Source organism: Tachyglossus aculeatus, chromosome 9 (assembly GCF_015852505.1).
Source record: "Tachyglossus aculeatus isolate mTacAcu1 chromosome 9, mTacAcu1.pri, whole genome shotgun sequence".
NCBI lineage: Eukaryota > Metazoa > Chordata > Mammalia > Monotremata > Tachyglossidae > Tachyglossus > Tachyglossus aculeatus.
In genome coordinates this window covers 21,118,773-21,146,769 of record NC_052074.1, presented here as the reverse complement: position 1 = coordinate 21,146,769, position 27,997 = coordinate 21,118,773, and the positions used below count along the sequence as shown (strand labels likewise).

The 27,997-nt window shown below is 42.5% G+C and overlaps 1 protein-coding gene across 1 annotated transcript; it reads right to left on the bottom strand.

Moving 5' to 3' along the window:
- Positions 1-20: 20 nt before the first annotated feature.
- DSTN (destrin, actin depolymerizing factor) lies at positions 21-27,961 on the bottom strand. Its single transcript, XM_038751649.1, has 4 exons — positions 27,899-27,961; positions 3,671-3,978; positions 2,797-2,873; positions 21-1,261 (listed from the first exon to the last, which is right to left on the bottom strand). The coding sequence occupies exons 1-4, from the start codon at positions 27,899-27,901 to the stop codon at positions 1,152-1,154; spliced, it is 498 nt and encodes a 165-aa protein (XP_038607577.1). The 5' UTR covers positions 27,902-27,961; the 3' UTR covers positions 21-1,151.
- Positions 27,962-27,997: the final 36 nt, after the last annotated feature.

Below are 27,997 nucleotides of genomic sequence, written 5' to 3'. Positions count from 1 at the left end.
AAAAGACTTACACCAGAGACTAGTTAAAAACGCTTCCTTTATTAAATAAAGCCAATACTGCTACCTCTAGGTTCAATTACTTGTGCATCTCTACAGTTCAAAAGTGTTATGTCCATGGTGTTAAGACAGTCATTTGAAACTTTTATATAATAGTGAATATTATGTTCTATACCTGCTTCCCCTTTAGAGACAATCAACATACCGCTATAGGAAAGAGCCTCCCCTATCTGGGTCTTCCATGACTTACAGAACAAGTTGCAGCAATGTCCTGACGAGTGCACCATTAAAAAGCCTCTTGGCTTGTCAATGTACACAAAGGCTTTAAGTTTTTATTATGACAGTTGCAATTTGCCTAGTGAATTGAGAAGCATAAAGATAATGCACCATCATTTCTAAATGCACCTTGATTTCTGGAATGAAAACATTTCATCAGAACAATGTCTTGCAGCCAGTGAATGGAAGAACTTACCCTTGGCCCCAAAAGTAGCTTCCTGTGTCTTGACTATGTGCTTCAAACAGTGCTTTGAAGGATTAGTATTACCTACACGCGTATACAGTTTCAAGGTAGTCTATCACACAGTAGCTGTTAAGATTAAAGTGAAGACGGTCTTACCTACTATTGTATCTAGTGAATGTGTTGGTTTAGAATTGGTACTAGAACTTACGAGAAGAAATGCTTTTAATATTAAGACGGTCACCTTTGAACCCAGTTTCAGTTTAGCTCAAGAAAAAAAAATGTTAGGGTCCAAATTACGATCAAATCAGGACCAACTTGCAGGTGACGGAGGCAAAGTAACTCCAGGCATTACTGAGGATGTGATGATTTTCCATTCCACTTTTATGGCCACTTTTTAATCTTTATTAAAGCACTAAAAACCCTGAGCTCGAGACTAATCTTAATACTAACTTGCCCATTAGACAGGCAGTCAGCTGGCCATTAAAAATTTAATTCACACCATGAAAACTTTAGACTTTAGGTTTATTTAGGGTCATTTGTACAGGTTCATATAACTAATATCTGGTTTATTCTAGAAGATGACAAGACAGCTCCCCTTCAGTGAAACCCTGGCCTAAATATATTTGCTTTACATATTTAGCAAGAAGATACATTAAACGTGGAAGCTTTTCAACTTGTGGCACTGAATGGTAGTCTACACAGGACTTCCTTCAAAAGCTACGATTAAGGAACCACCTAGCTTTTCAGCAATACAAGCCCGGTTGAGGTCTTCTGGCCCATTTGCTTGACATTCATGTTTTATCCCTAGGAAGAAGAATTACAGAAGGGAAATTGCATTTAGTCTGCTGACTCATTCATTCCCACAACATATTTACAACTGGAATTGGCTTAGTTAATAATTATGGTATTTGTTACGTGCTTACTATGTGCCAAGCACTGTTCTAAGTGCTGGGGTAGATACAAGGTAATCAGGTTGTCCTACTTGGGGCTCACAGTCTTAATCTCCATTTTACAGATGAGGTAACTGAGGCCCAGAGAAGTGACTTGCCCAAGGTCACACAGCAGATAAGTGGCGGAGCTGGGATTAGAACCCACGTCCTCTGACCCCCAAGCCCGTGCTCTTTCCACTAAGCCATGCTGCTTCTCTTAGGAGTGAATGTTGCCTCGGTGTTTAATTGATCCAGTCAGTTTGTAAAAGTGCATGTTAAATGAATTGTGCAAAATGAGGTAGTTCACTCAGAAAAATAATGAGAATCTGGTTCTAACTGTAGCTTTTCTATATAATGTAGTGTAGCTTTGAGTGCTGATTGAATTTAGTAGTTGATCCTTAACCGATATGACAGTTCTTGTCAAATTTTGCTGCTTTTCCCCTGTTGGTAGCGAAGTTCATAGTACTCTGGCCCTTGAGTTCCAACTGGAGTTGAACAATATTTTAGCAAAATAGGGGCTAAGATGGTACAAAAAAATTTACTTCAGTCTGATCATTTGAGATGAATTCAGATGGGGAGCTGGCCTGTGAGAACTAGAAGTTACAGGACTAGAACAGAAAGAGTCTTGCAATTTTGAAAGGGATCCAGGCTAACAAGGGTGAGGAAGGGAAGAGGGGTGGGACGACATGGATAGGGGGTCACAGGGACAAGTCCTTAGGTCTCAAGGCACAATACATCAGATTCAGTAACACAAATGATAGAACTGTTATTAACAGCAAAGCTGTAGGGTATGACTGTGTTTAAAATAAATGGATCCCTTGCTTTTAAGCTGATTTTGTAACACAGAGTTGGGGCAAGAGTGGAAAGATCTCTGCCATCAGAGCTTGAGGAAGGTGGTAGTAAGCTACACGGGGCTGCTGTGGTTTCACCTTCTGACTGAAAAAGTGGCCTGAGGGCCTGGCCAACAGAAGGAGGAGGGGATGAGTGAAAAAGATGGACAATCCACCTGTAAAGCCAGTCACTCATGCCACTCACGTGAACAAGGAGTTTACAATTCATAGGTGAAATAAAACTAACTCCCCCACCCTCTATTTGAGAGCTCCAGTGGAATCAAATGGCTCTAACAAAATCAAACTTAAAATGTGTTCTGAAACAAGAGTTTAACACCAATCTCACTTGGCTGAAGCCACATGTCTAGAGCTACTTCATTCTCCTTGGCTTTCTAGTGAACCTGCTCCCTCTTGAACAGCAAGAAAGGCCACACCAGTTTCCCAGTCTCCGCTCTTTGTAGAAAGGGCTTAGAACAGTGCTCTGCACATAGTAAGCACTTAAATGCCATCATTACCTCCACCTCTGATCAAGATTGGGGCTCTAGCTCTATCACCCAGCTGGAACACTCATGTACTTTACCTTGAAATTTCTTTTTGATTGCATCCTTGGAGCTTGCATAGATCATTTTGCTTTTGAGAGGTGCGAGTTCCGGAGCCCTAAATAAAATGGAATCAGTCAAAAAATTAGCTTCAAGCAGCTACCCTAGATCATGAGAGTTTCTAACTTCTGAAAGACTCTAAGTGCATCTATATGAGGCAAACATCCTGCTGGATTCACTTTGGGTTCAATATTCTACAGTGCTAGTAGGACAAGGTACCAGGGGGTGATCTGGGCTATAAAAATCCAAATAGAGCAGGGGAGCTGTGTCAACTCTTTCATTTGGCAACACTTGGGGGGTAGACCAAAATAAAAGAAGGGGATGCCATCCCCTGGGGGCTGTGAAATTCTGCAGAGACCTGAGCAGTCCCAATTGGGGATGGGACTAATTAGATTAGCCTCCAAACTAGCCAGTCTCTGCCTGCCTGTCACTCTTCACAGCACTGATTAGGGTGTGTCACCACCTCCTCCTCCACTGCTCTCCATTAAACTCAGAAAAGGGTCACTTAAGTTTGGATGGCCACAGGGTAGATGTTGGAAAAGTCTTGATGTAGATGAGCTAAAGTAGTCACTTGTACAATATCTTCCATCCCCCAGATTAGAAGAGGAAATACAAGATTGCATTTTGCACTCTAGGGTAGGAGGAGGAGGAGTGTTAAAATGAGCTAAAGTCACTCAAAGAAGTGTTACATATCGCTGAGTACTTTTGTGGTAATGAGGTCCCTCTTACCTTTCTCTTCTCCACCTCTCTCCTGCTCCTCTAATTGCTATACTTAATTCCTTAATCCCTCCCCTGTCTGTGTTGCAGAAGTGGAGCGGTTATGCAAGTAAATATGACATTTACAGAGATGCTTACCACAAGAAAAACATCAACTCTTCTTTTCTGGATTCCTTAGTTTCAAAGCTTGCATCATACAAAGCATAACGACAATCCTTTTCAGGGAGCATCCCGACAAAATGCTTGAAGGGATCAGTAATGGTTACACCGACATCTCCTACGAGGATCTCTTTGCCTTCTTCCACAATGATGCATTTTTTGTCTGCACTGAGACAAAAGATAACTGCCTTCTTCCGTTTCTTGATTTCTTCTGGTGTGGAGCACTTCCGAACCTTCATGTCATAGAAAATACGGCATACTTCATCATCAACTTGCACTCCTGAAGCCTGTTAAAATAAAGAATAAGTTAAGCATTTCTTCCTATTTTAAACAAATGGGCTAAAGTACATAAGTTTCAGCTACTGACTGAAACATCATTATTCTATTCAAGGCAGCATTATCCCTTAAGAATAAGTATTTCAATTTAGGAAATTGAAAGGTTGCTTTTAACCTTGTAAGTGCATAGTCTAGGAAAACAACTCACCTACTCCCCTCTGAAGGTAAAGCAGCAGCGTTCTGCAGAAAGCCAGCCCTCAAGTACCACTGATTCATGTGATACTAATTAGACTGTATGCTCCCCTGTTGGGACTGGCACCCAACCTGATTATCTTGTATCTACCCCAGTGCTTAGAACAGTACTTGGCACATAGTACTTGCTTAAGAGCATTATTATTACTATTGCTAATAATAATAAGAAACATTGACTGGCTTAACAAGGGCTTAAAGTGGCCACCTGTAAAAGAAGTAGGTAGCAATGCTTCTGCTGTTCCACAGGGCACAGCACTAAAATGCCACCTTATAACTACAGAATACACTCGTTGTACAGTGAAAAAGTATCAGGTGAGAAGGAAGGCTGCTGGCCAAATTCATGATTCCAGTGCACGGCTAAGATGGGCGGTGGATCTGGAACGTGAAATGACAGGAAGGGCATGCATCCCTGTTTCATCACGGATGCCCCTGGTTGTTCTAGCGGAGGCTGTGAGTTTGAGAAGTCCTTCTAGGGCATGTGAGTGAGTAGAACCTCAGGAATTTCAAGCCCTGGATCTGACCTCTGGGACTCGACTCTGCCCTTAACCTCTCGGCAGCCCTAGCACTGGACCATTCCCTCCTGCTCAAACCATCTAATCTCAGTTTCACCACACTTTGCTCCTGGTTCTCCCCTTACCTCTCTGGCCACTTGTCAGCCTTTCACCAACTATTCCTCTGCCTTCCCTCCCTATCTGTGGGTGTCCCTCGGGTTCAATTCTGGGTCCCCTTCCCTTCTCATTTTACACTCACTCTTGGAGAACTCATCTGCTTACACTGATTCAACTATTATCTCTTCATAGAGGATTCCCAAATCCTTCTTGCTGAGGGACAGAAGTTTTCAATTATCACTGAAAGCAGACAAAAATCTCCTATCCCCACCTTATACCATTCACATGTTTGCTTTTAAAATAGTGATATTTGTTAACTGCTTACTACATGCTAAGTTCTTTGCCGAAATTTGGAGCATCAGATTGGACACAGTCCCTATAATAATAATAATGGCATTTATTAAGCGCTTACTATGTGCAAAGCACTGTTCTAAGCGCTGGGGAGGTTACAAGGTGATCAGGTTGTCCCATGGGGGGCTCACAGTCTTAATCTCCATTTTACAGATGAGGTAACTGAGGCCCAGAGAAGTGAAGTTACTTGCCCAAGGTCACACAGCAGACATTTGGTGGAGCTGGGATTCGAACCCATGACCTCTGACTCCAAAGCCCGTGCTCTTTCCACTGAGCCACGCTGCTTCTCCCTATCCTACAAAGGGGTCATGTCTAACTCCCACTTGGGTTCTCCCCTACCCACTACCTGAGAACTTAATAAAGTGCTCTGAAAGTAGTTTTTAGTAGATACAATTCTGTTAAGATGGTGTGTGAGGGCAGAGCACTATTAAGTGTTTTTGATTCTTTTAGACAATAAAGTATTTTTGCTTCTGAAGGTAAATATGGTGGGTTTCCTGGAAAAAGGAAAGCAGGAAGCTCCACTAGCCTCATTACGATAGACATAGAAAACATTCTCCCTCACACAACTTACCCCTGATTGGTATTCATGCCTAAATCTCAATGAAGTTGTCAAAAATAAACCATTTCTAAGCTAACCTAAGGTAAAGATTCAGATGGTTTTCATGATTATGGCATGTGAGATTGAAAATTTCAGTAAGGAAAGTAAGGCTACACTGAGAAGCTGCGTGGCTCAGAAGCAAGAGCCCAGCCTTGGGAGTCAGAGGTCATGGGTTCGAATCCCAGCTCCGCCACATGCCTGCTGTGTGACCTTGGGCAAGTCACTTAACTTCTCTGAACCTCAGTTACCTCATCTGTAAAATGGGTATTAAGACTGTGAGCACCACATGGGACAATCTGATCACCCTGTATCCCCCCCGCCCCCCCACAGTCCTTAGAACAGTGCTTGGCACATAGCACTTAAATACCATCATCATCATCATTATTATTATTATGAAATAATTAACCAGAACATAGAGACACGTTGAGTTAATCATTCAAACTCCCTATTTAAGATACATCTCTGCTTGTAAATTCCTGTCAAACAGCCATTAATCTCCAGTCTCTGAAGCCAGAACGGCTGGAATGCAGATCCCTTAGTTGAACCTTCCAGTTAGCCTGGGTCAGATAATGCCAAGGCAATTTTTTTTTTCAAACATTTCAAGTAGCTTTCAAGTATTTAATATTAGTTTTTCTGATTGGAGAATAAGATTTATAATTAACATACAGAAGATTCTGTAGCTGTCACAATTTCAGTATGGCTAACTGCTGAAGTCTAAGGCATGTTGAAAAATGAAAAATGTGCCTGTAAGGGTCACTGGAATTACAAAGACTAACAAATTCAATTCTGGAAGAAGAGGCCAAAGGGCATATTATACAACTGTCCAGAAGTAAAGGCACTAAATAGAACAAAGTGATTTGCCTACAAACTATTTTCTTTTAAAGATAATTATTGTAAAATACCATGGATAAAACAGTTTCTTCTCCCAGCTTTTCCTATGCATGGCAAGCCATAAGTATCAATAAGTTTACACAAAATCAAAATGTATGAGAGCCAAATTCCATGGTAACTCTTCCAATATATTATAGATTAGTCTTTGCAGATGACAGAATCAATGGTATTCTCTATCCATGATGATGTGGATGTTGGAGGAGTAAGGAGAGAAGCAGTGTGGCTTAGTGGAAAGAGCACGGGCTTGGGAGTCAGAGGATGTGGGTTCTAATCCTGACTCTGCCACTTGTCTTCTGTGTGACCTAGGGCAAGTCACAACTTCTCTGTGCCTCAGTTACCTCATCTGGAAACTGGGGATTAAAAGTATGAGCCCCACATGGGACAACCTGATTACCCTGTACTTACCCCAGTGCTTAGAACAGTGTTTTGCACATATTAAGTGCTTAACAAATACTATTATTATTATTATTATTATTATGAGACCTGGGTTCTAGTCCCAGGTCTGACCCTGACCTGCTAAGTCTTGAGCAAGGCATTTAACTTCTCTGAGCTGTTACCTCATCTGAAAAATGGGGATGAAATACCTGTTCTCCCTCCTAATTAGATTGAGCTCCACCTGAGATAGGGATTGTGCCCACATGGATTATCTTGTATCTACCCAACATTTATTACAGTGTGTGACACATAGTAAACCCTTAAATACCACAGTGATCACTGTTATGTGCTTTGCCTTATCTATTTCCCTATTGCTAATGGAATAACTACAAATTTAATAGCTCGGATAAAAGTATGTTTTATGAAGTTTTGATTATAAAGTCACTCAACTCTAGACAAATAGTTTCAGAGGTTTACATGGCTATGGAGAAGCCAAACAACTGGTAAGAGATGGCAAAGTGACAAGGAATCTCCAAAACTTAATCAAATCCCCTTAGAACCAGCACACTAACACAGATTTTAATATGTAGGCTTTCTCCATTACATACCACTCTATACTAGGCCTCTCCTAGGGCCCTATACAGATTTGGGGAAGACTGCATAGCACAAGCCACATTGAGCTGGGTTCTCCAGGAACCCAGTGGGGTTTAGGCAAGCTCAGACATATCTTGGACACACCCAGGCTCTTGCCTAGGACTGGTCTGAGAACTGCAAGTGGTTCAGGGGCAGGGCAATTCCTTATAGCAGTGGATGTTTGGTGGCAGTGGAAGACCCAAGGCTGAGAAGAACGGCACTCCCCTACATTCTTCTTCGTCCAAATGGCCACCACCCTGGTCTAGGCACTTGCTTTACGCAGAGACAACCGGCACTCCTCTACATTCCTCTTCATCCAAAAGGCCACCACCCTGGTCTAGGCACTTGTTTTATGCAGGCTAGTATACTGTAACAGCCTCCTCACAGGCCTCCCTGACTCGCCCACCTCATACTTCACACTGCTGCAGGATCATTTCTCCAGAATGTCATTCTGCACACATCTCTCTGTTCCTCAGAAATCTGCAATGGTAACCCATTTTTCTTCGCAACAAGCAAAAACTCTGGCCCACTGACTGTAAACTCACTACACTGTAAGCTTCTTGGGGACAATAATCGTATCCTCCAACTCTATTGTACTTTCCCAAGTGTTCGGTGTACAGTGCCCTGCACACAGTAGTTACTCAATGAGTACCACTGACTGATAGATTGGACTTAAAGTATTCCCTTCAGGTGTGCCTTCTCCCACAACACCACAGCTTGTACTCTTTGCTCCTCCCAAGCTCACCTTCCTCTCATGCCTCAATCTCCACTCTCTTGCCTTTGACCCCTTGCTCACTCCCATCTCTCTGCCTGAAACCCCCTCCTCCAAATCTGCCAGGACACAGCTCTGCCCACATTCAGAGCCCTTCTCAAATTCCACCTCTTCAAAGAGCCTTGCCCCAATTCATATTTTTTCTCCCCAGGTCATACTGCACCCACGACGACCACCATCTTAGTATTAACACACTCCCAACCACCAGGAGAATTTTTACTCATATCATACACACTTTATTATTGAAGCACTCCTTTTTCCACACAGGTGTTTCCAGTCTCTGCTTCTCCTACCTTATTTTGTATATACCTCCCCAGTTAAAATCTAAGCTCCTTGAGAGCCACACTTCTGTTTTCTACTCTCTCCAAAGTGCCAGGTCTGATCCTGTGAACACAGTAGGCCCTCAGTAAGTACAACTGATGGACTGGTGGCGAGGGATTTGGCTTCCATGCTATAGTGCTCCCAGGGCACTCCCTATTGAACCCTTTTACCATTCCATCCAGCACTGAGACAACCCTTTGAAACGTACACTTGCACAAGTTTGGAGTTGCTACGATAACATATCCTCAGGGGTACCTCGGTGCTCAGAAACAAGGTCTGGATAAGACCGAGTGCTTGAAACCATGGGACACTGTTTCCAGACGCAACCAAAACTATTACGTAGTAAAAGCTCAAACATGACACCTTGCAAGAGGCAAAATGTCCACAGAGCTTTAATAGTGTAGCCAATGCTGGGTATCACATCTGCCAATTACAAAGCCTAAAGCCTACCAGGGAATTAAGGTTAAATACGAGAAGTCAGTTGCCCATTTGACAAAAGTTTCCCATTAGATTGAGGAGGTGAGTCTTGGAAAAAAATCATCCCCCAAAGTCCACCAAGCTAATATTATTGCCTTACTAGAAATGAAAAATTCAAGCTTACTCCATTTGTATCTTAAGATGAAGAGTAATCAATATTCACTTTTACAGGATGTTTTCCGCAAATGTACGGGGCATCAAAAATTAACTTTCATTATTGAATCTTTAAGACAGAAACAAAGATCACAGAAGAGAGAGAAAAAAGCTCCTTGGCTTATTGCAAAGATTCAAAAGTTAGACCTGGCATCATATTGCCCAGAAAAGCTTTTAGCCAGGCTGTTTGCTATTCCAGGTTGAGGAAGTGGTTTTGAAGAACCTGTAAGTTCCTTATCTTTGATGTGGCCGCTTAATAATGTGACCATTATTTTTCATCAAATATTTCAGGTTGAAAATTAGCTGTACTGAGACATCAAGAATAAAATCAAGAGAGTTTAGGTGATAAGAGCATTGATAACCTAAAGCCAGCTGAACTTGCTAATTTGATTATGTAATAAGAGTGCTTGGAGGAAATTGAGCAGAAAATGTGAACTTCGGTATATAAACCTGGAACACTCACTCCAGGATCTCTATGCTTAAGTGGATGGCATCAATAGAACCACTCATTTTGTTTCCCCACATTATAATTCTCCTCTCCCAGTTTCATGTTTTCCTGCCATAGTTTTAAAATTTCACCCTTTCCTTTAAATGGTAGCCAAACCAAGCTCTTCACTTTGATAAGCAGTTCTCCAAATGTGGATGGCCCACCAGATCCTAACTATAGGATAAGCTTGTGTCATTCTTTTTAGCAATGGTGGGAGCCAGAAGCAGGGGAAGTGTTCCAGATATAGACGATAACCAAGACCACATAACTCACAAGTTAAAATTTTACAAGCCAGTGGCTCCAAGACAAAAAAAAAAAACACCATGAGAAAACAAATCTTGTTTTCAAGAACTGCCTTCCCCAGAGAAATTGCTCTAAGTGCTTTGAAAACATTATATAATGTGCTTCTCTGATGTACTGTACTCTCCCCACAGTAAGTGTTCAATAAATATAAGCAAGGAGAAAAAAGGGGAAAAATCCTTGAGCGCTAAATTCAGAGAGCACTGTACTAAGTAGTAGGGAGCGTACAATACAACAGAGTGGTAGAGCTAGCATGAGAACCCATCTCTTCGACTTCCCTGCTCTTTCCACTAGGCCACCTGACTCTGGGCTAAGAAACTCCTCCAATTGCCTGGATTGGCTATTTCAGCCTAACTTGGGCTCTCAATCAATGATACTTACTGAATGCTAACTGTGTGCAGAGCACTGTACTAAGTAGTTGGGAGGGCATGATACAAGTTGGAACACATATTCCCTACTCCTTGGCTCTCCACTCTAGCCAGGACCCCTACTTTCCTACATCCTACTCTCCTTCTGAACCCCTTCTGCCATTCCTTCCAACTAGTCTGCCATCCTTTCTTTGTAAAATTTTAAACCCTCTCACATTCTTTGCAAAACTCGATTTCTCCACATTCTAAGGCTTCACCTGGTTCCAATCATCTCAACTACTTCAGCACTGTAATCCTTCAGTACTTGTCTAGATGTTGATTCACTGTTTCCTTTTGTTTTTCTTTCTTCTGTTCACTTTTGTTTTTCTGTATCACTTGTGTTTTCCCAGGACTGTGGTGGACACATGATTCCAGTGAAGCTGCACACCTAGTACGAAGTCTTGAAGCTTGTTGCGGGCAGGGAATGTGACTATTGTTGTATTGTACTCTCCCAAATGCTTACTAAAGTGCTTTGCACAGTTGAGTGCCCAATAAATACGATTTAAGGAGCCGTGGTTTCCCTCCGATCCAGGATCCCCCAAACTATATCACAAAGTCGTTCATCCTCAAGGGTATGTTCCCATCAGACTTGCTCGGTGTTTTTTAATTCTAGATATCCTGTCAACATTATACAGTCCAATGACTAGAAGGCAAATAGGAGGAATAGGTGTGTAATTAGGAGAAAAAAAGAATTTGAGGAGCAAGGTGAAGGACAAGAGGGAAGCTCTCTAGTATTCTTGACATGTTTAATCTGGCTGCTTTCAGCTCCACAGCTCTCATTTTCTACAGCCCTACTGGAAATCTCTCCTGCTGGCTAAAGGGAAAACATAAAAACAAAACTGGGACATGAGAGAGCAATGGGAGGGGAAAATGATACAATCCATATCCACAGAGAAGCAGCGTGGCTCAGTGGCAACAGCCCGGGCTTTGGAGTCAGAGGTCATGGGTTCAAATCCCTGCTCTGCCAATTGTCAGCTGTGTGACTTTGGTCAAGTCACTTAACTTCTCTGGGCCTCAGTTACCTCATCAGTAAAATGGGGATGAAAACTGTGAGCCCCATATGGGACAACCTGATCACCTTGTAACCTCCCCAGTGCTGAGAACAGTGCTTTGCACATAGTAAGCACTTAATAAATGTCATCATTATTATATGCCCTTTCAGGGGTAAGAGCCTCTCATTCTTGTGATTTTTATGATTTAAATGGGTGATATCAATAAGATAAATCATATCATTACAGGCAGTTCTCATCTTGATGTTTCGAGTTAAGATGAAAGGCACTTACAAAGCTTCCACATTTATACTACTGGTTTCAGCTTCACAACCCTTGCTTCCTTTATGGCCCGGGGAAATAATTTTGACAGCCACAAGGAGGGAGAGAGGGGTTACCTGAATGCCAGATGGATTCAGCAGGGAGAACTGACAGTTACTTCCAATAATGCCCTACTGTGGAAGCTCTGACTCATCAGACATTTTCCAGGACATGTCCATAAAGCCTGCCTCAGAAATACGGATGTGTAGTGAACGGCTACATAGCGAGGTAACTTTTCCCACAGACTTACGTGCAATTAATTAGGATCTGTCTAGAGATAGCTGGGACATGATAACCAAGCCCTACACTTCCTCAACTTCCATTATTTCTTGAGCCCCACGCACCCCAAAACGTGATCCCTAACCCTGCCTCCTTAGCACCCTTCATCCCACTCAGGATTGTTTTGTACACTAGGGCCATGCTCAGGCCCCACTCAAGTCATGTGCTGCTGCTGACACCAAAAGGGACAGAAAAATTTACCTGGCTGAGACTCTGAGGGCCATATGCCTGTCCTGGTTCTGCCTCCTTGCCCCAAGAGCAGGGAGCCACTTTGGTTTGACCTGCTACATTCCCTCTGGCTTCTCTGGCCTTCCCAGCAGTTATCTCTGCCTCTTATCACCATGGAGGTATCTGCAGTTGTGGAGGACAGCCTGAAAGGTGGAAACTTGGAGCATGTCATGGGGAAAAGAGTGATAGGGAAGAGCAGATAGACTGGGGAAAAAGGACATTTATTCCCCTTCCAAGCTGCTGCTCTCTCCTCATCATCGCTGCCGCCTTTTCAAGTCATTAACTTGAAGCTGTGGGGAAGAGGGGAGGCGGAAGCACTAAAGGAGGCTAAAGGCTACACAAAAAATTTAAGACAGAAGAGATGGCCTGGCTAGATTTAATGAAGGGACAGGGAAAGTTGGGGTGGGGAGAGCAAGGGGGAAAGGAACATGTGGATACGACAGAACAGTTAATAGAGGGTTTCTCTGCTTTGTCCAAAGGCAACACTGAATCAGGGTGGGATATAAGCAGGAGTTTGTCAGCCTAACATTTCTGCCACTTTTGTCCAGGCCAAAGCAGGGATTCTGGCTTGCCAATCACTGTTTGGGAAGCTGCAGGGACAGAAGGGGTGGAGAGGAAATTGACTTACCTGCAGTAACTGGGCATAATGTTGGGCCGGGCTTATGGATCCTGGACTTCATCAACATTCACTGCATGATATCTTTGGGTTTTCGGTATTGTGACTGAACGTCTAGACTATGGTAGAGTACATGGCTCTGGGCAGTTTTGGTAAAAACTGGGTATCCAACCTTCCTTCAAGAAACAAGCCCCCATTTATAGTACTGTCCTTTACAAGGAAATTGATTCTGACATGTCTCACCATAAGGCATTTCCAGGAATCAATTTCCTTGTAAGGCCATAGAGTGACTAAATCACTATTATCTATATACAAAAGTCCCTCAGTAGTATCCTTGGGGGATTGGGTAGAGAAACCCCCAAGAATGAGGTGAAACCACAAACACCATCCACACCCAAATGGAGAAAGTTTATTCAACAGTTCATGGCTGTCTGGACTTTGCAAGCAAGGGTGGGGGAGAGATCATATACTGGAGGCCAGCCAGTCTCTGAAGAGTCAGGGCTGTGACGGGAACCAGTGAGGCAGATGAGTTTGCAGGGCCAGGGCAATGGTGAATATGGGTCCAGTTGCAAAAGCAATCGCAGAGAAGCAAAATTGCACACCAAAAAGCCATGAATACAAAGGTACCACTGCACTGCTGGAACACGGAGAGGAACACTTTGCTAGAAGTTATGTACTTTATTAGAAACAAAATGGCAAAGACAATATTCTCGGTTCCTAAACAGAATTAAACAAAGGAAGCTCTTGGAATTACTTCTCAACCCATATGGTGCAACAGTGAACAACCGAAAGACAAAGGGACTGACAGATCAGCGCTCGGGAGAGGGTGTCTCTCCTAAAGCCGAGGCTTTGAGAAGATTGCAAAGTGGAAAAATAAAAAACTATGCCAAGAGCTACAAAAGCAACCGGCACAACAAAGGACAATCTATATGTGTGTAACATGAATGAGACTGTTGGTTGTTTGCCACTGTTTTAACTCACACCTGTATTCAATGCAAAAGGTCACCATTCATAGCGTCATTTTCAAACAGGACAGCTTTCTCCTTGTTTCTCCCCATACGTAAAAACATGCACATTTTATTAGTAATGCTTTTTAAATATGTCATATGACTTCTTAACTCATAATATCCCACAAAGTCAAACTTCACGTTTAAACAGGTCAGTTGATTCAAAAACATGTACGGTCTTTTTCTCATTGTTAACTTCATGCTTGCAAAAATTTTTTTCAACTTTCTAAGCTATATAAAATTGACTTCATCAAGAAGTCTGGGCTAATCCAGTTTCTGCTTAAATTATTGGCAAATTTATTCCCATTTCAAAACTTTTAAAAAGTACAGATTTAAAGGGAAATTGTGGTTCTTAATAAAGAATTTATGAATGTTTGCTGCCAGTTCTTAGGAAAATCTTGGGAGCAAAAATAGACTGCTATTAGAGCAAGAGCTTTCTGATTACCTTAAAAAGATATGTTATCCACAACTTGGGTTTCTCAATGTTCTGTACAGTGACCACTGGAGAGTAGCCTTGTACTAGAACTCCACTTCCATTTAAAAATAGTTTCTGTGAAACCAAACCTTCATGGTGTGCCACCTAACTACAAGGTTTTTTTTGTTCACTAAATTTAAGAAATACATCTAAAAAAAAAGCATCAGGCCAATGCTCCACAGAAAGGAAAGGCTGTTTTGCACTTGTAAAAGCAACAAGAGAGGAATTCTCATCACCCCCCCAACCAAACCCCACCACATTCCTCCCCTTTTGTCCGTCTTTCTTTCTTTCTTTCTTTCTTTCTTTCTTTCTTTCTTTCTTTCTTTCTCTTTCTTTCTTTCCTTCTTTCTTATTTATTGAGCACTTACTGTGTGCAGAGCACTGTACTAAGCGCTTGGGAAGTACAAGTTCAATTCATCAACGACTGCAGAAGTGCCCACTGCGGTACTGAACAAGGAATGTACTCCACTGCCACCCAAGTGGTGGTAAAATAATAATAAAACATATGCTACCTGGCTTTTCCTGGAAGGCTGCACAGCAAGTGAAGAAAAGCTGCAGTTTGGGCACTGTTGGCACATAGGGTAATTAGAAAGAATACACAGAAACTTCACAACTCCCTCCTCTGCCCTGCTTCAACCCTGCCCAAGGAAGAGTGTTCGGAGAAAAAAAGCAACATGGTTTTCAGTTCATTCTTCATTAGATCCTAGGCCAAAATACTACAGACTCAAATCCCAAATACAGGATGCTTGAGAGATGCTTATCTTATTGCAAAGAAAGCCTAGTAGACAGACTGCTAGCAAGAAGTGGATATCTTGGTTCCAGCCACAGCTGTGTCAGACTTGTGAAAGAATTTGACTTCAAAGAGGCTCCCTCTCCCCAATCTGTGAAATAGAGATCACATTTGCCTCTTTTCTACCAATTTGACTGGGCTACCCCAAGTGACTTTTGCAACTGTTCTCCCACACGAAAGGGCCAGGTCCTTTTTACTCTGGAACTGATTGAACAGCTTCATCCTCCCTCCCATCCCAGGGCCCCGAAGAAGCCGTTTCCATTTCTCTCAATCATCCCAACCCGAAAGCAGAGCACCAACTTCAAGGAGGTCCACCTCTGCTTTCTTATCTACAGTACTGGAAGCAACAAGATGGTGCCTCCTCTGGCAATGCATTTATGGTGTGTGCCTCACTAACCACACCTCTGAAATATTTCTATAAGCAAGCAAATAAATTAAGTCTTTCTAACCAACCTAACCACCAGGTAGCCATCCAAGTATTTAAGAAAACTTGCTTTACTGGAAATGGAGCAGAGAATCTCCCCAACCAGAAAAAGGCAGAGGGCACCCACCCAAGAGATACAATTCTTCCACATTAGTGGTGGGCACTAGTTATTACTGAAGGGGACTAAGTGGGAGCCACAACTGAGTTTTAATGGCTCTTTTCTCCGATCACTTGGAAGCAAACTATGGTAAGCAGACCAAGCTTTGGGGGTGGGGGGTTAATACTCTATGTTTTTTAAGTAAGTTTTAGAATGTGTAAGACTGTCATATCCAAGATATTCTAGAAGTACAAATGAAACGTTTTCATAAATGGATTTTATTGTAGGCTCTTTGGGTTTGTCCCAGTGCCCCCTTCTTACCTAATGTAATCATGTTAGATTTTTTTGTAATAGTACCTGTCGAATGCTTACTACGTGCTAGGCACTGTAAGTGCTGGGGTAGCTACAAAATCCCCATTTTACAGGTAAGGTGAGGCACAGAGCAGTTAAGTGACTTGCCCACAGTCACATAGCAGACAAGTGGCAGAGCCCATATTAGAACCCAGACCCTATTTCAACTGTCTGTCTTGCCAGCCATTCTCCTAGATAATAAGCTACTTGTGGGCAGGGATTGAGTCTATTAACTTGATTGAACTCTTCCAAGTGTAAAAGCAGCGCTTCGCAGTCTGTTAGGTCACAGAAGAACAGGAAGACACCTAGCCCCTGAATATTTGGGCATTTCAATCAGTGGTATTTACTATCTACCTAGTGTGAAGCATTGCTACATATGAATTTCTTAAGTCCAGAGGCCTGAGAAATCACTTCTAGCAGGCTGTTAGCTGTTTGAGCCCCCAGAAGTGACACTAACCTCTGAAATCAGAAGAAACGATGCCACTTCCCCAAAACTCACTATATAGGGATCACGGACATTAAGCAGGTCCTGTCATCCTCAGTCCCCTAGTCTCACAATCCCTTTGCACGTTACTGGATGGGGCACAATATGCATGAAGATGGAATCAGTCTTAGGGTAGTCCAAGTTTCAGTAGGACAGCCAAAGAGCCACACATGGTTTGCCACAGTCTGGCTATCTTTCCTAGAAACTGCTATATAAATTCAAGGTATGATCATCATTCTGCTAATTAAACATGAATCATAATTTCCAGAGTCTCCTAATCCAAAACTATCACTAAATCTGGTAGAATAGCCTTTGTCTAGCCAAAGATGAAATTTAAAGGATCAACATAAAATACTCTGCATATGAAACCATATAAGGTGTAACTTCATATCTGCCATTCCAAAAAAACCCAAAACAAAACACCCTAGACATTTTATTTTAGTGGCATAAACAATTAGAACTGATAAACACAAGACACTAAATATTTACCAACCTGGCAGCATTAATAGCTAAGAATTTATCTCGATTCCAATTTAGATAGAACCCCCCCCCTCCCCAAAACCAAAACTAAACCCCAACAAGGAAAGGACTCACTGGAATAATTGCAGAAACACCCTGTAAGAAAACCAAGATACCAACTCAAGATTTTTGGAATCTGTACCTATTAAGCCTAAAATATTCTGATATGCATTCATTCAGGAAAAGATATTACAATCAGAATGTAAATTGGACCAGAATATTTTCATGCAAAAGGGCTAATCAACTACTTAGCTTTTACTTTACACTAATGCTTAAAGAGTTAAGTAATCCCAGTTCCCAGGGGTGGGATCTCTGCCCTGGTCCCCATTCAAGTTTTTTTTTTTTTCAAATGGCATTTTAGTCACTTACTACAGGCCAGGCACTGTACTAACTGCTGGGTAGATACAAGATAATCAGGTTGGACACAGTCCACATCCCATATAGGGCTCACAGTCCTAATCCTCATTTCACATATTAGGTAATAGGCACAGAGAAGTTAAGTGACTTGTTCAAGGTCATATAGCAGGCAAGTGGCAGACCCAGGACTGGAAGACAGGTCCTTTGACTCTCAGGCCTGAGCTCTAATCACTAAGCCACACTGCTTCCGTTTTGTGGTACTTAGATTGTGAGCTGCAAATAGCAGACAAGAAGTCCCTTCAGGAAAAACACTCCAAATGCAAGACAGCACACAGTAAGGTAATTCTGTCCTGTTGGTTTCAACAACAGACCTCCACCTTGTCATCCATCCACTATGGCTCTAAATCATGTTCAGCTATAAACTGGCCTAAACAGTTTTTTCCATACTTTTTGTCTTATTTCTTTCTTTTGGTCTCATACTTGTCCCCAATAAATTTAACCAGCATTTTTGATGGGCCATTTCTCTACTTTATCTAGAAACATGAATTTCCTTTCTGTTTTACAAGATTAGCAACTCTGCCCAATTCAATGTCAGCTACAATCAGCATACTCAATTCTTTCCAACAGGTTACAAATAGCATATTAAAGAATACCCAACCCAGAACTCATCCTGCAAAACCCTACGACACCGAGGCGCTATCAGCCACCATATGAGTATAATCCCCAAGACATCTGCTGTATTACTTTGGGCAAGTCACTTCACTCCTCCTCTTACAGTTTTCTCATCTGTAAAATGGGGACTAAGACAGTGAGCCCCATGTGGGACAGGGACATTGTCCAACCCAGTTTACTTGTAGCTACCCCAGGGCTTAGTACAGTGACTAGCACAAAATAATAATAATTATGGTATTAAGTGCCTACTATATGTCAATCACTGTTCTAAGTGCCTGAGTAGACACAGATTAATCAGGTCAGAGTCCCTGACACACAGATTTCAGAGTCTAAAGTAGGAAGGAGAACAGGTGTTGAGTCCCCATTTTATGGTTGAGGAAACTGAAGCACAGAGACATAAAGTGACTTGTCCAATGTCACAGAGCAGAGAAGTGGCAGAGCTGGAATTAGAACCCAGGTCCTCTGATTCCCAGACACTTGGTCCTTCCACTAGGCCAGACTTCTTCCCTGGGAACCCTTCTAACCGAAGAATTCAGGCTACTCCCACATGGAGCAATGATGGAAATCCCTGGTATGCCAAAGTAATACTGAATACTGCCAGCTTTGGGTCTCCTTCCAAGCACACACACTCACACACACAAAAAAAAATCTTGTCCTTTTTCATTTGGGGAGTGAGGTGCCAGAGGCTGCCCAGATTGCCATGCCAGTGTCCTAGTATCTATGGCTGGTTATAGCTATGGTAGGGCACAGCCTCCAACTAGGGTGACCCAATAATTCTTCAGCAAATTGCTGCACTCATCCCACATTTCTTCATGACAGACCCCCTTTAAAAGCAAGAGAAACACATGGGGATCAGCTAACTCATCCTGTATCCACAATTGAGAGAATCCCAAATGCCCAGGTCCCTCCTGTGAGCATGAGTCTTTTCAAACTGGCAGGGTCACCACAAAGGTACAGTCTGGTTATGAACTACTGGGAATCCAGGTTTCAGCAGCTACCGCATCTTAACCCCCATCCAGGAATTAGCACACTATCCCTGTCTGGTACTCATTCTTAACATAAACCCATGAGGTTGCAACCCTGTTGAATTATTCTACTTGCTCTACTTCCTTTAGCAGATCCCTTGTGGTGATGGTGCTCACAGGTCCTCCCTGTTGGAATCCAGCTGGCTTGGTCAACACCCAGGACTCCCTTTCCTTCCTAAAGTAGGTATCATCCCCCCTCCTCTTCCTCCTCCAAGGTACACAGCCCAGGTCCTCCTTGAAATTGGTTCTGCTCCAGCAAATGTCATCAGAGTAATGATTGACACCTTATCTAAAAATGGCTTTCCCTCTAGAAAATCCTATCAATCAATAGGATTTATTGAGTGCCTTCGTGCAGAGCACTGTACTAAGTGCTTGGGAGCATACCAAAGAGTTAGTAAGATAAAATATAAACACCTTGAGAATCGTAACCGGAGGCAGAAACTAAATTAACTTGAGAGAGAAAAGAACAAGGGATACATCTGCATGTACCTTAGGTTCCTAAGTAATACGCTATGCAATTTATGTACATAAGATTGTGCACACACAAGTGCTCCGGTGGCAGAGCAGTGCTGAAGTGGAAGTTGTCAGGGGAGGTGGACAAAACGGAGGACAGTTGAAACTAATCAAGAAAGCTCTCTTGGAGATGTGATTTTTCAGGAGGTCTTTGAAGCGGGAGGGTATTTTGGGCAGGGGAAGGGCTTGGGCAAGAGGTCAGCAGTGGGAGAGATAAGAGGGAGGCACCTGGAGTAGTAGGGCCTGGGAAGAACAAAGCATGAGAGTGGGGGTGTAGTGGGAGAAGAAAGGATAAGTAGGAAGAGGGCCTGAGGATTTCAGGAAACAACCAAGTTACCTGGCTCACCCTAAACTGGACTGGTAAGCACATGAGGAGCAGCCTGAAAGGCACTCTGTAAGCATCACCTGTTGTTCCTACAAGCTTGTGGCAAGAGAGGGTGAAGGGTGCACATGTGTTCAAAATGAAAGAGAATAAAAAAAAATGAGTCCAGTTCATATTTTCCCAGATCATCACAGGAAATGTCACTCAAGGCAGTCTTACTGAAGTTGAAGTATTGCTTCCCTCCCAACAAAAAGGCCGGCCAATATCATTAAAGGAAATTTAATTGGTTTGGCACCATGGGCTCTTCACAAAGCCTCTTTGGTGGCTTCCTAAATATCACACACTCTTTTAGTGCTTGCAAACTGATTAATTATTTTAGAATGTTTTTCCCAGGTATCAAAATTAAGGTAACTGACTTATTAATTACATTGGTTCCAAATACTCACCCCCTTTTCAATCTACAGGACATTACACAATTTTTGAAGCCTCATGGAAAACAATGACTAATATCTTTGTGATAATATCTACCAGTGTCTTAAGCACCCTAAAATACACATCATTAGACCCTGAACTGAATACAGCCAAATCTTTATCACTTTTCTAGCATGACTTTCCACTTTCCCATATAAGTGGCATATGCTCTAACCAATCACAATGTCTTAAAAAAAAACAGATAAAATTTGAGGAGTTTTCACAGCACCCAGTTTCTGAGTATAATGCTACATTCTAAAGATACGTTGGATGTATCAGGACAAATTTGGCCAGAAAACACTCAGATCTTTATGACTTTTGGCATAAATCTTTCTAAACCACTTCAGTAGGAAATTTTTAAAAATGGGGATGGAGAAAATGACCCTGGTCAAAATGGAAAAAAAAAAAAAGGAATCACTTTAAATGCAGCAATACCTTTCCCTAAGAGAGAAAATATAATTGGTAATGAAATAATTTTCCTTATCTGTGATTGTTCTATCATTTTACACGGAAGGACAATAGAGGTCCCTTGCTCCCTTAAAAAAAAAGTCAGTATAAAATATAAATCATCCCCAACCTGCTTTTGGGCTATCCAATTTAGTCATACATTTTTTCCACTAAGATTTGTAATCAAGTTGATATATTAAACTTTCAATCTAACAAGACTTCAATCATTTGGAGCACAGTTAAAGAGCTCTTCTGCCAATCATCCAATACAGTGCCCATTAAACTTATTTTTCTACTTAAATTTATCCAGGGCCCTGAAAATATGGCAAGAGTTGAAATTACATTTTTTAAATTGATTTTTTTTTCACACAAGTATTTTCTAGAGACCTTTTTCCCTGAAAAAAATTATGAGTTTTCAGGTGAAATTTTATTTTTTCATGCACTGCAAATGATTTGGTAATATCAGAAATTCAACATCAAAATGTATGCTTTTAGAAGTTTCCACAAAGCATGAGGATGGACTGAACACATGACATGTACGTGAGCCATCTTGCTGTGAAGGAACAAAGCTGGTCACATATTTATAGTGAGAATCAGGTTGTTTCTGCCGTGTATCATGTCATTTGTATTCATTACTCTATATTTACATAGCCTCCTAATCATCATGCACTGTGTGAGCCAACTTTCACCAGTTTTATGGAGTAGGACGTTTCCTCCATCAATTCCACAGGCACGAAAAGAGCCTATGAATCTCTAAAACACAGTAACAATTAAACTCAGCTACTACCAAACTTTAAAGTTAGGAATGAATTGAAGTTGAATTTAAATGTGTTCATTCTTACTCCTTCAGAAAAAAATTAACAGAAGTAGAGAACAGAGGTTTAAGTGTTCCTCAGACTAAGTCATTTGAAAAAAATCAAATCTGAGCGTGAATGTTCACAATCCCTACCCCCAATCCCACTAACAGGGAAAAGTAAACACCATGCATTTTTATGTACAAAAACCTTGTTTCCACATGCACAGATACCCTTTCCCAAGGAAAAATATTACATAAGATGATCAAGCTCAATTTAGCACACACCATTCAATCAATGGTATTTGTTGAGCATTCACTGTGTGCAGAGCACTGCAAAATACAAGAATTGATAGACAAGATTCTTGCCTATAAGGAGCTTAGTCTACAGTTCATTTTGCAGTAACCGTTCATGTTACATTGATATGAGAAGTGTAACATGGGAGGGAAGAAAGACTTGACAGTATAAGATATTTAGAGTTAAAGTTATTATATATGCTCATCCTAAGTAGTTTCTTGCCTTGTTGAATTATCCAAGTATTTCACTTATTAATCTTCACATCACCCCTGTAGGGCACCAAACACTATTATACTTCCATTTAAACTGTCAGTGGTGGATTAGCGTGCAATACCTGCTATAACCTTACCCTAGGCTTGTCAAAAAACAATGCTCCTTTAATCTGCTAGAGTACTTCTATGGCTACTTCTCAGATAAATTTTGATATCTTAAACCTTGACCTCTTTGTCCAACTTTGTGCCTTACTGTCAAGCACTAGAACAAGCACTGTACACATAGTGGTCACTTCACAAACTCAGTACTGGGCTTACATTCTACTTTCAGGGAATATTAGTTCCACTTGGGATTTGTTGCTATTTGAAAACAGAATTTTTGTGCAATTACGGCATAGATATGTTTTATTTCATTTTCATTCATTCACTTGTATTTATTGATGGTGATGGTATATGTTAATCACCTTGAATCCCCGCCACTGCTTAGAACAGTGCTTCGCATATAGTAAGCACTTAACAAATGCCATTATTATTATTATTATTATTATTATTATTTACAAGCTGGCTGCCATTCATAGAGGGGAGCACAAACTTGTATAAGAAGTGAAAAATCAAGTTAGCTTCCTTGTGCAGTGACACAGAAGCAATAACTATTGTGCAAATGTTTAGTCTCTCCATAAATGCTAAAGGTAGCAATTGATGAAGTCATGCATTCTAATGCCCGGAAGAGGCATAAGAAATAAAAAGTGAACAGAAAAAGTTTAGCAGCAAGAGTGTAGTTAAAATCCAAAACCAAAGAGCACTCCCTTAAATGCCCAGGGATAACATAGTTTACTGCTAAAACACAAGATTTTATTTTTGCACCATTATGGAAAGAATGTTAGGTCCAAATAAGGCTGTCCACACAGATCTATAACATGGTAGTTATGTTCTTGTAGAACCTCATGTTTAATGAAAACTTGCAGTGTAGCATTCACCCTATGTCTAACTCTGGGAGTACGAGGCCAACATTTCCCAATTCTGCTGTTATAGTCTATCCCAAACACCTATGAAAAATATACATATAGTCAGTACTGACTTTAACTTCTAGCCCCTCTATCAGAACCTGAACTTTCCAGAATAGTGGCAAGGAGCAAGAAAGTAGTTCAAGAAATGGGGCTCAAGGATCCTGGTTCAGAGAAATGTGTTATTTTCTGTAGTGTAGTACTATGAAATAAAACATCCAAAAGTTCAAGTATTGATAGTTCATTACCTGAAAAAGTATCTGATTCAACTCACTACTTAGAAATTTCAATTTTGGGAAAAAACTGCTGTTATTTATAGCAATAAAATGATCTAGTCTCCCACTGTCTACAGTCCTCCCTGGTGCGGAAGATGATTTGATTTCAAGGCCACAAAGGATTCAATTTAGTTCCCCGAAATGGCAATTTCTTGAATAGGCAATGGGAGAAACTGCCTCATTATACTTCATTTTTTTCAGACGAGAAATGCTGTTAACTAAACAGATCACTTCTCCAATCAAAAATGGATAAGCATAGGCTTGCAAATTATAGTCCAGGAGTATGGCCAATAAGAGTCAAACTGCATAATCCTATTTTAGCGCATAATCCTATCTTAGCACCACCAAATGATACAGCTAAACAGTTCAGACAATAGTTTATATGTCCGGCACTTCAAGACACCTTTCATTTCGTCTTAAGTCCCGAGCCTATCAAGAGTCCAACAACAGGACTCTATAATCCTCAATTCTTTAGAAGCTCTTTGATATCACAAGCCAGGGTGAGCCACAAAATTGAAGGCCATAATAATAATAACGATAATAATAGTGATGGCATTTGTTAAGCGCTTACTATATACTGAGCACTGTTCTAAGCGCTGGGGTAGATACAATAATAATAATAATGTTGGTATTAGTTAAGCACTTACTATGTGCAAAGCACTGTTCTAAGCGCTGGGGGAGATACAAGGTAATCAGGTTGTCCCATGAGGGGCTCACAGTCTTCATCCCCATTTTCCAGATGAGGGAATTGAGGCCCAGAGAAGTGAAGTGACTTGCCCAAAGTCACACAGCTGACAAGTGGCGGAGCCGGGATTTGAACCCACGGCCTCTGACTCCAAAGCCCGTGCTCTTTCCACTGAGACACGCTGCTTCCCCAAGGTGATCAGGTTGTCCCACGTGGGGCTCACAGTCTTAATCCCCACTTTACAGATGAGGTAACTGAGGCACAGAGAAGCGAAGTTACTTGCCCAAGGTCACACAGCAGACAGGTGACAGAGCCGGAATTAGAACCCACGATCTTCTGAGTCCCAGGCCCGTGCTCTAGCCACTACACCATGCTGCAGTTTCAAATATTTTACGTATATATTCCTTCACAGGGAAGGCAGCTTAGCTAAAACTCTTTCAACAAAAGTATAGAAATGCCACTTGAGAAGGGCTGATTTTAAACAATCTGACCCCCCAAATCGACCTGAATTTTTAAAAATTCTCAGGCTGCTCGACTACCCTTTGAGACCATTAACATGGAGGCGGCACACAATGATTCTAAAAACGCAGTTACACAGGCCAGTCCTCTCTAAAAGCCTGGTGAGCCTCTGCTTGCAAATCATTGACCAAAAATGGTCATGGTTCTTAAGGCTGTGTGGCCTTTGGTGAAATGGGAGAAATTTCTTTTACCTGACCTTCAGGATCCCCTCAGCCTCGACGATGGTGGGTAAAAATGGTTATCTTTGCAGAATACAGAGGTAAGAAGGGCTTTGTGGCGCGGATGACTTGGCAATATTTTTTAAAAGCGGTTGGATTGAGCGGGTTGACATCACCTGGCATACCATCATCATCATCATCATCAATCGTATTTATTGAGCGCTTACTATGTGCAGAGCACTGTACTAAGCGCTTGGGAAGTACAAATTGGCAACATATAGAGACAGTCCCTACCCAACAGTGGGCTCACAGTCTAGAAGGGGGAGACAGAGAACAAAACCAAACATACTAACAAAATAAAATAAATAGAATAGATATGTACAAATAAATTAAATAAATAAATAAAGAGTAAAAAAATATATGTGCAAACATATATACATATATACAGGTGCTGTGGGGAAGGGAGGGAGGTAAGATGGGGGGATGGAGAGGGGGACGAGGGGGAGAGGAAGGAAGGGGCTCAGTCTGGGAAGGCCTCCTGGAGGAGGTGAAATACCAATTTCCAGCTGGGCGTAACTGTCTATTCGGCCAACAAAAATTTCCGACCCTAAATCGATAGATGCGGCAGGGAGGGGTTACCCTCCAGACAGGCAAGCCTTCGCCAGAGGGCTGCTGCTGCTGGAAGCTGATTTACAGATAGGACAAACAAAGGCTGCAAAACGACCCTGTTTTTAATCAACCAGAAACCCTATTTGTTAATGATCATTTCTCTCTCCAACGTCTACACCTCCTCTCGGACACGAGGCTTGTTTTCCGGGCTGAGGTGGATGATTACACAAAATTAATTCAAGAAAGGGGGCAAAAAAAAAAAGGCCCGCGGGCGATGGTTTCCTTTTTCCAGGCCCTTTGGAAACCGCATCCTAACCTCCCTCCCCTCCGGGATTTATTTTTGGATCATAAAGTCGATTTTTCCCAGTGGCAACCAGTCCCTTTAACGAAGGGATGAGGGGGCAGGAAGGAGGAGCCCCCCGATTCCGCTGGCGATGGCTTCATCGCGGCCCGGCCCCACAGGGAGGAGCCGCACCTTATTCATTCAATCGTATTTATTGAGCGCTTACGGTGTGCAGAGCACTGTACTAAGCGCTTGGGAAGTCCAAGTTGGCAACATATAGAGACGGTCCCTACCCAACATTGGGTTCACAGTCTAGAAGGTCAATTATCATCATCATCAATCGTATTTATTGAGCGCTTACTATGTGCGGAGCACTGTACTAAGCGCTTGGGAAGTACAAACTGGCAACATCTAGAGACAGTCCCTACCCAACAGGGGGCTCACAGTCTAAAAGGGGGAGACAGGGAACAAAACCAAACATGCTAACAAAATAAAATAAATAGAATAGATATGTACAAGTAAAATAAATAAATAGACTAATAAATATGTACAAACCTCTATACATATATACAGGTGCTGTGGGGAAGGGAAGGAGGTAAGATGGGGGGATGGAGAGGGGAGGGGTCATCATCATCCTCATCAATCGTATTTATTGAGCGCTTGCTGTGTGCAGAGCACTGTACTAAGCGCTTGGGAAGTACAAACTGGCAACATCTAGAGACCGTCCCTACCCAACAGTGGGCTCACAGTCTAAAAGGGGGTGGCAGAGAACAAAACCAAACATGCTAACAAAATAAAATAAATAGGGTAGATATGTACAAGTAAAATAAATATACAGAGTAATAAATATGTACAAACATATATACAGGTGCTGTGGGGAAGGGAAGGAGGTAAGATGGGGGGATGGAGAGGGGAGGGGTCATCTTCATCATCATCAATCGTATTTATTGAGCGCTTGCTGTGTGCAGAGCACTGTACTAAGCGCTTGGGAAGTACAAATTGGCAACATCTAGAGACCGTCCCTACCCAACAGTGGGCTCACAGTCTAAAAGGGGGTGGCAGAGAACAAAACCAAACATACTAACAAAATAAAATAAATAGGATAGATATGTACAAGTAAAATAAATATATAGAGTAATAAATATGTACAAACATATATACAGGTGCTGTGGGGAAGGGAAGGAGGTAAGATGGGGGGGATGGAGAGGGGAGGGGTCAATCGTATCTGTCCTCTCCCAAGCGCTTAGTCCGGCGCTCTGCCCACGGTGAGCGCTCAGTAAATACGACTGAGTGAACTGAACGCAACGGACCGGCTGAGGGAGACGTTCCTCGGGCCGAAAAGGCAGGTTTGGCGGGGGGGGGGGGCGGTGGGAAGAGGTGGCACAGCCGGGGGAGGGGGTGAGGAGCGGGGCCTCGTCTCCGTCCTCAAAAATCTCCAGTGGCTGCCAATCAATCTGCGCATCAGGCAGAAACTCCTCACCCTGGGCTTCCAGGCTGTCCATCCCCTGGCCCCCTCCTACCTCACCTCCCTTCTCTCCTTCTACAGCCCAGCCGACACCCTCCGCTCCTCCACCACTAATCTCCTCACTGTACCTCGCTCTCGCCTGTCCCGCCGTCCTCCCCCTGGCCTGGAATGCCCTCCCTCTGCCCATCCGGCAAGCTAGCTCTCTTCCTCCCTTCAAGGCCCTACTGAGAGCTCACCTCCTCCAGGAGGCCTTCCCACACTGAGCCCCTTCCTTCCTCTCCCCCTCGTCCCCCTCTCCATGCCCCCATCTTACCTCCTTCCCTTCCCCACAGCACCTGTATATATGTTTGTCCATATTTATTACTCTATTTTATTTGTACACATCTATTCTATTTATTTTATTTTGTTAGTACGTTTGGTTCTGTTCTCTGCCCCCCCCTTTTAGACTGTGAGCCCACTGTTGGGTAGGGGCGGTCTCTATAGGTTGCCAACTTGGACTTCCCAAGCGCTTAGTACAGTGCTCTGCACACAGTAAGCGCTCAATCAATACGATTGATGATGATGACCCTTCCTCCTGTCGGGGACCAGGGGGATGAGGACGGGATCGGGGGCACTCACCATGGTGCGAGGTGGCGGCGGGCGCGGGGCGGCGACTACGGCCTCTCTCGGGCGGCGGCGCGAGCCCGGCGGAAGCGCTGCGCACGTCACGCTCCTGGG